At 40.1% G+C, this 7855-nt stretch overlaps 1 protein-coding gene across 2 annotated transcripts; it reads right to left on the reverse strand.

Annotated features, from left to right (window-relative positions):
• Positions 1–2261: 2261 nt before the first annotated feature.
• Positions 2262–7473, reverse strand: GID8 (GID complex subunit 8). 2 transcript variants are annotated; one of them, XM_010189368.1, is made up of 4 exons: positions 7349–7473; positions 6193–6389; positions 5480–5677; positions 2262–5144 (listed from the first exon to the last, which is right to left on the reverse strand). In XM_010189368.1, the coding sequence occupies exons 1-4, from the start codon at positions 7464–7466 to the stop codon at positions 4971–4973; spliced, it is 687 nt and encodes a 228-aa protein (XP_010187670.1). In that variant the 5' UTR covers positions 7467–7473; the 3' UTR covers positions 2262–4970. The 2 variants fall into 2 exon arrangements, with proteins under 2 accessions (XP_010187670.1, XP_010187671.1); XM_010189369.1 differs by having other exon boundaries at positions 3912–5144; positions 5480–5674.
• Positions 7474–7855: the final 382 nt, after the last annotated feature.

A 7855-nucleotide genomic window follows, 5' to 3' on the forward strand; every position in this document is an offset into this window, starting at 1 on the left:
TTGCTGTGGGATGCAAGCATCTCCAACAGACCCTGCAACATTGGCTACTAACTTACTAAAATTAGGATTCAGTTTGGAAATTAAGCAGCTTACACAAAGTTTTCTTTCGCTGCTGTACTCTTCAAGTACTGCTCAGCATCACCTCTCCAGTGAGTTTGCTTCGACTGATTTCCGTCTCACAGAAGTTAGCTGCACTGTCAAAAATTGCTCTGGCTGAAAAAACCTGAGTATAACATCCAGCATGTGCACATAAATAGGTTTAGAAAGTAAACACACGTTGTTCCTTTTACTGCTGCATACCTTTGTGGAAGCAAACCTCCCACCGAGCTGATTAAATGGCAAACGGAATCGGTTCAGAAGACAGGTGCTGCCCAAAGAAAATAATCTTATGCAAGAACACAACCCACCTCCCCATTTTCCCTGTGTACAGCTTAATCTGTCAAAAGATTAAACCACAGATTATTGGGTTAATATCCAAGCTGCCATTTACTATCGCTGAAGTTTATCCACACAGTGGTTGCATTATCTGAAGATTACACTTGTCATCTCCTGAACGGGCAACCCAGCTCCTGCCAACCACGAGCAGTTTCCACGCTCCTCGTCCACAGTCTCAGGAAAACACATGTGGATTCTAGTGCTAAATAATGCAACTTCACAAAGCTGCTGCTGGAAAAATCAGTGAACAATCAGAGAAGTTGACAAATTGAGACTGCTTTTAAATGAACAGCACCTCCTCTGCAGAAATGGATCCAGGTGGGTATAAGGTAGCAGCGTGTGGCTGGAATCCTTGTTTAACATGAGAATGGACAGGGCTTTCTCAGCCTGCAGCCCACCGGTACTTTGGCCAACCTTGTCCTTAATGTCATTATATGAAGGTAGGAGGAAAGAGAGAAAGAATAAACCTAGTTTTTAGCACCTAGACGTGTCCATTGAGAAATACAAACCCACTGCAGGATTACGCTGTTGGTGAGCTTTGTGTTTTGTCTCTGCACAGCGAGCCAGCTGATGAGCGGGGTTGGGGACACCACTGCTCACACAACAGCTCTAAACCCTACACTTTTTGACAAACTTTGTATCAGAAATAAATACTGACTGGTGACATCGCTTCTGGATGGAAGAGAGATCAACAGCCAGGTCAGAACCCATCTCAACTTGCTGTAGCCTAAAGGCAGATTTAGGGCAAAATACGACTCCGTATCCTTTCTGTTCTTCGAGGCACAACCTCAAGGATGCTTTCAGCTGCTGTGGACAGCAGGAGGCCCCATTACCCGTGAAGATAAGACACACAGGGATCACGCTCCAACTCAATTTAATAAGCTTTGTAACGAACTTGGACAGAAAATGGTTTGAAATAAGTCCAGAAACACTCATCTACTAGTCAAGGATTTTTTTAAGTAATGCTTTTAGGCTTATACTCAAGCATACAAAGCATAAATTTTACAAATTAAAACCAATAAAATCATCCTAGAATAATGTAATGGCTTCCCCTATATGTACAAGGAGTGGAAAGGAGACACAATTCTTTCCAGGTAATTTCACACATCTGAAATGCTACGTAAGTGCTCTCCACATTCATTTCAGGTCTTCTTTAATGTGGGTGGAAGGAGCTGAAAGTGTTTCAATGAAATAATCTTAAAGAGGGAGAGGTACTTCACCTGGTTTCAGGCTGTATGTCTTTGCCTCTTCACAAGTCTGGAGAGGAAATGCTTTACTGAAAATTCTGCTGTTAAGTTTCTGCGCAGCAGCCTCTGGTTTTCCAGCTACATAAAATTAAACAGTTCAGTAAGTATTTCTCAAAGCACCACCAGAACCTCATCTTCCTGGAAACCCCTCATGCCCCAACCCTTCACAAACGACTCCATTGTACAACAGAAGCAACCCCGGTTCAGCTCAGATTTGACAGCAGAAAAGAAACACGGTAACAGCGAAGACAACAGTGACTGGGGAGGAGACAGGTTTTGGGACAGGAGGGAGATTTGTAGCCTAATCAGAACACCCTTGATACACAGCCCTTCTGCAGAGGCATGTAAACCAGGCTATTTTACAACCCAGCTTCTTCATATCCATAGCATTAACAAGTAAAAAGTCTTACTTGCTTTCACCAAAGGAAAGGCTGGGGGAGGGATGAGTGTAGTGTACCACGTTTAACTGCCAGATTTGTTTGCCACCCTTGAGTTCGGAACAAATCTTCTTACAAAAGTTATTTTCATTACCGTTCTAAATCAAGTGGAAGAAAAATACGTATTTTTACACTAAAGCAAACTGATCAAAGTGGCATTTAATAATATCCGTTAAAGTGGTTATCTAACAAAAATGGGTTAACAAAATCCCATTCATTAGTAGTCACCAAAGAAGACATTTCTCATGCATATGACAAAAGATCATTCGTGTACTGAGAGGTCTGTTCACTGTGTACAATATTTCCATAAATTATAATATGTTTCACAGCCCCTACCATTCAAGAATATTTCAAACAGATTATATATTATATTTGTATATGCAAACTATTTTATATACACTAATATAAAGATCCTTAGAAGTACCATTATCACTACCTTTATGCTTTCTCTAAAATGCATAGCTTTCGAATATTTTCTTGCAGTTACCAAAAACTTTACAGATTAAAGCTGCTTATCAATGTGGCATGTTCATAAAAACAAAGTGAAATAGTTCTATACTATTTTTATATTAAACCCTTTAAAAAACATGTCTATTTTTTAATGGGGAAAAAAAAAACCCGAGCTAGTGAAAATTCAAGTAATCTATGCTCAATCTTTGCCCAAATACTCTATGAAATTAATTAACGTAGCATTCTAGGAGTACAGGGAACCTCTCAACCAGGACTGCAATCCTGCATTTCTCACGGAGAAAAATGCTACATGCCACAAAAACGCACCACGTTCCACTTCATCCGGGAGAAGCTTCAGAGGAGATTTACCACCACAAGTGTCAGAAAAGAGGAAAAGCTGATCAGTTACATAGGAAGAAATTAGAGCTATTCCAGTTTTGTTTCTGCAGTTTGTTATTAAACAAAGTTACATTAACCATACAGTTTGTCACAAACTAAAAGTTATACATGGGTTCCCGACAGCAACCGACTGGAAAATGGAAAAAAAAATGAAAAGAAAAGAAAAAAAAAACCAAAATAACAACCACCAAAAAACCCCCAAACCCCACAACTGTTAAAAGTTTGCTGTTAGAATAACCAGCCTGGGCGAAGGAAAGCCAGACCGCTGCTGCAGCTGGGGAGTTACTCATAGCTTGTTTGTTACCTAGAAACTTTAAGACCTCCACACCGAAAATGCCTCAAAGTGGAGAACAGAACGATCAGTAAGAAATGGAAACAAATCATTTTGCTATATCCATCATCTAGCTTAACCTTGGTGCTCCGCATCTCTAACAGCTGCTTAACAAACAATGGTTTCCCCCCACAAAAAATAGCTACACAGGGAAACGGTGTTCACAGTAATGCAATCAGTAACAGGTTTTGTTAGTTTCTGTAGTCAGGTGTATCTGCAAAGCTTTATACAGTTTAATGCGTTAAGTATTCCAGTAAAATTAAGTGAAAACTAGCTTTCATTCTACAGGGTAATAGCTACCATACAAGACTAGATTATGTACAGCATGGGACCGGTGTGACAACTGCCAGTGTCTCATGATGTTAAGCTGTTTCACCCATCAGCTGGGTCTTAGTTCAGCAAATCTGTAATAACTTGATATACTGACCTAAAAATCTAGAGATCCATTTGGCAAGATTAGTGCTTCCTACCACTGGGTGTTATACCAGTGTACAGTGCCACAAAATGAAGTCAACCAGACCATCCCATACCCAGAAGCGTACAATTTGTTGACTTGAAAGTCTGGACTTGACATGTAAAACATTCAAACTATAATCCTAGCTGGAGTGAGGACAGTAGGTAAACAAATACAGGTGAAGATGAACTGCATCTCTTCAGAAGGGTATGGAAGAATTGAGAAAATGGAAGTTTCTGGTTCTAGACAGCCCTGCTCTGCTCAGCTCAAGGCATAAAAACAGCCCACGTAGCTCTACAGCTACGATTCTTATTCAGCAAGCATAAAGGCAGATCCTGCACAAGACGATGCATCAGAGGCATTCCTCCCCCCCAAATTTCCTAACACAAACATGTTCTTCAGCTTACAAATATCCAGAGGCCTTCAAAGCTTCAGTAGAGTCACTGCAGCGTCTACAGCTGCAAATTTAACATCAGGGGGAAAGGTCCCTCTTAACAGAAACCCTCAAATGCCTCTGGGGGCCGTTTTGGTCATTCGTGAAAATTAGGAAAAAACCCCTTATTTCCAACAATCCTCCTCCTGAAAAGATGGGTCACTGATCCATTATGAACATAGCTCTCACCATATAAAGCACCAAAAAGTCAGAAACGAGGAGAGAAAAAAAAAAAAGAAGTCCTTAAATTATGATTTACAAGTTTGTACACTATTTCCTAAGCAAAGGTTGACCTTACTGCAAAGTTTATAGATGAAAACTTGACCAGTTACTTTTAAGGGGAATGTAGATCTGGCTATAACTTAAAGGTAGAAAATATTCACTGTTCTATATACACATTTCAAACAGGAGACAGTTACCCTTTACTGAATAGTTGCCAATATAACTCCACATTAACTCAGTGGCCACTAAACCAGGCATCAGTAGCCAATTGGAAAGCTTGAGTTCTGTACTTTTGAAAACGCTGTTTTTTCCTGTCCTGTTCAATTGGGTTTTTTTTAAAAATGTATTATAGTGCATAGCCTAAGTCAGACTTTCAAAGAGATACAGCGCCTTTCAATGCAGTTTTTGCAGCATTTAAAAGGGACTTTTCTCCCTTCAAATTAGATGTTCATTGAAAAATCTGAATTGAGTGCTGTACTGTAGTAAAAATATTTCAGTCACAGACTGATATAAATGTGTACTGTGCAGTACTGAGATCGTTTGATGTCCATCTGCACACGTTTTACTTGGGTTCTTCAATCGTCCCCTTGCTGAGGTCTGTCATTTTGGGGTATTTCACTTTCTTCTGGTCCAGCTCATTCTGAGCCCACAGTAGTAGTTTCAGTAATTTTGCCAACTTGGGTGTTGATTCACGATTTTCATAGTCTAGAACAGCTTGATTAACCTCACTCCATACCTGCAAAAGAAAGACCGCAGTTGAGTAATAGTTTTCCTGTGATTAACGCTGCTAACGTCCCACAGACGTCGACATGAGCACACCTAGCGCACCAGTTCCTCAGAACATGGTCAGGACAAGGCTCCACAGACCCTAGGCCTGCAGAAAACAAGGAAAAGAGGCACGTACTTGAATACATTCACACCAGGTTTTGTGCATCTTGCTCAAGAAACACTTCTGTTCTTTTGCATACCACTACTTACATTTTTTTTTCCTAAACATTTCAAAAAATGTTTGCACATCATTTTTACCACACAGGAATAAAAGACATCAATTTCCTTTTGGGAAAGGGCTACCTTCTGTCGCTGCATCATGTTGAGCAAGTCTCCAAATGGCGATTCTTCGGGATTATCGAAGGCAAGCAAAGCCAGCGTACGCTCCATTTCTGTCAGGCATTCCCTGCTCTCCTCGCCTTGTTCTGCTAATTGGGTCTGGGCAAATTCCAGAGCTGCTTCTGTCTCACGCTGCCGAATGAGTTCAATCAAATGCTGCTGCTACAAACAAAAGACAAGGCAACATTAACTGAACAAATTAAGAAATCTTCAGTATTTCGAGACTGGAATCTTCAGCCATTAGTGTGTAATTTGAGAGAAACACTAGTCCAAAATTTGAGAGTTTGAGGTCAACTCTTCTCAATGTGCGAGACAAGGAGCAGCAGACTCGGCTACGAAATCTACTGAAAAAGATAACCCGACGCTTTTGAGCAACAGGTTTTGAAGAGATGTGTTACTAAAGGAACTGCTAGAAATTCAGACTAACAGCAATTGGAAGTTGGTAAGTCACAGGCCACTGCTGCTGGGCTAAGTTTTCACGTCACTAAATGTCTATGATGGTTCCTGCACCACGCCACGAAGTTTCCAGTTGCTATAAAATGATGCCAAGAACAAACATTTGAAATTGCCTCCATGCCCAGTCACAAACATCCCAACACGCTCTCAAAATCAGCACTGCTTTTCCCAGTATCTCAGCAGCTTCTAAAATAAAGATAAAGTTTGCCATTTGTCCTTACCTGCAAATGGAAGTAGAGATATCTGTTTGTGTCTAGCAATTCCGGATGGAGGCTGTTTATTAACGCAATGGCTTCTTGAATCTGCCCTTTCAATATCATTTCTCGGATTTTTATTCTTTCATCCAGAGTCTCTAAATCAACGCTGGGTTCAATCCCAGACTCCATTCGAAACTTCTCTGCTGCTTCTTTAAAGCCCTCTGAAATAGAAACATTTTACCTATAAAATACGTTTCATGAAAATATCAGCTTAGATGAAGAGCTGAGTATTGCTTGCGGATCTGGGGGGTTTAAAGATTGAGCCTGAACTTCTGAAAAATTCTCATCTATTTAAACGGGTATTTATCCAAGTGGCATCTAACAGTACACACTTCACTCATTCTTAACTCAAGTGCCCTCATTCTCTAAGGATGCGTGCAGCTTGATTCTTCTTAACTTGAAAGCTTGATACTTAAATGGAGCAGTGCACAAAATGGGATTTTCAAAATTTAGATGGTTTGCCTTCTCCCTCCAGCCCCCAAATCTCTTTACACAGTCCCAGCAGTTTTACTGAGAAAGAAAATGAATTTTGCTTTCTCGTACTAACACTATATATAATTTTTTTTAAGTTATAGCAGCTATTTTTAAATCCTAAGTCACGCTTTCACATGCACAAAAATTATTTACGCCTTCATCCCAGAGGCTTCACCCACACAGCAATGTAAACAGGGGTGTAGATCGGATGCAGATGCCTCCGCCCTAGCACAGCTTGCTGTGATGGTATGCACCATAATTGCTGAGGACAATTTCCGAGGGTTTCTGATTGCTCTGAGTATAAAGTTAGGCTGCACGCCGAAGGGGTTAATATTTTTGGTCTCAAACTATTTTGACAACAGTGCCCTTATAGAGTTTCTATTTCTAGGCAGGTAAAGTTTGCTGCTGGTAGTTGCTCTGGGCAGCTTTCAGAGCGTTATTTAACAACTGCACCATACCTTGAACTCTGTTTTAATGGCACAAAGAAAGGACACTGTACAGAAGTGGGTCACGTTTATTAACAGCACTCCAGAAAATACTTTTTCCTCTGTAACTTTTAGCAGAAAAGTTAAAGTTACCAAGTGTCACTTGACATCGATGGGTGACATGCATTTAAAAGCCTCCTGGCACTACTACTCATTTTTACCTGTAACAAGGTAGTTCATGATAAGGCGATTCATGTCTGCTCTCTGGATATGCAAGTTATTAAGCTTTTCCATCCATTCATCTTTCGTGATTTCATCAGGTTTTTCTGCATAACTCATCCTGGACTCTTACTACAAGAAAAGAGAAGCAAAGCATCTCATTTAACACGGTTCAAGAAATAAGTTTAATGTGTACAAGCACTATGCTACTACTATCTTTATATCTTTTTTATGAGATCTTTTAAATTAATAATCCAAAAGAGACCCTTTTCTCTCAAATCACCGTTTCACATTTTTCTCCTCCTTGTTCCTGCACTCTCTCACATCCACTGCCAGTCTCTAAAGTTGCTTTCATCAATCGTCAGAATAAAAAATTCAAATACCATCTTCTCGTACTTTTAAATCCACTCCAAATAAGTCTTGTTGATAAGTTATACAGGACACACAGCATCAGAGTGTGAAACAAGTGAATCAGAGCTTTGACAGCTAGCCAGAAAAACTGCAATAAA

Source organism: Mesitornis unicolor, unplaced genomic scaffold (genome assembly GCF_000695765.1).
Source record: "Mesitornis unicolor isolate BGI_N332 unplaced genomic scaffold, ASM69576v1 scaffold42307, whole genome shotgun sequence".
NCBI lineage: Eukaryota > Metazoa > Chordata > Aves > Mesitornithiformes > Mesitornithidae > Mesitornis > Mesitornis unicolor.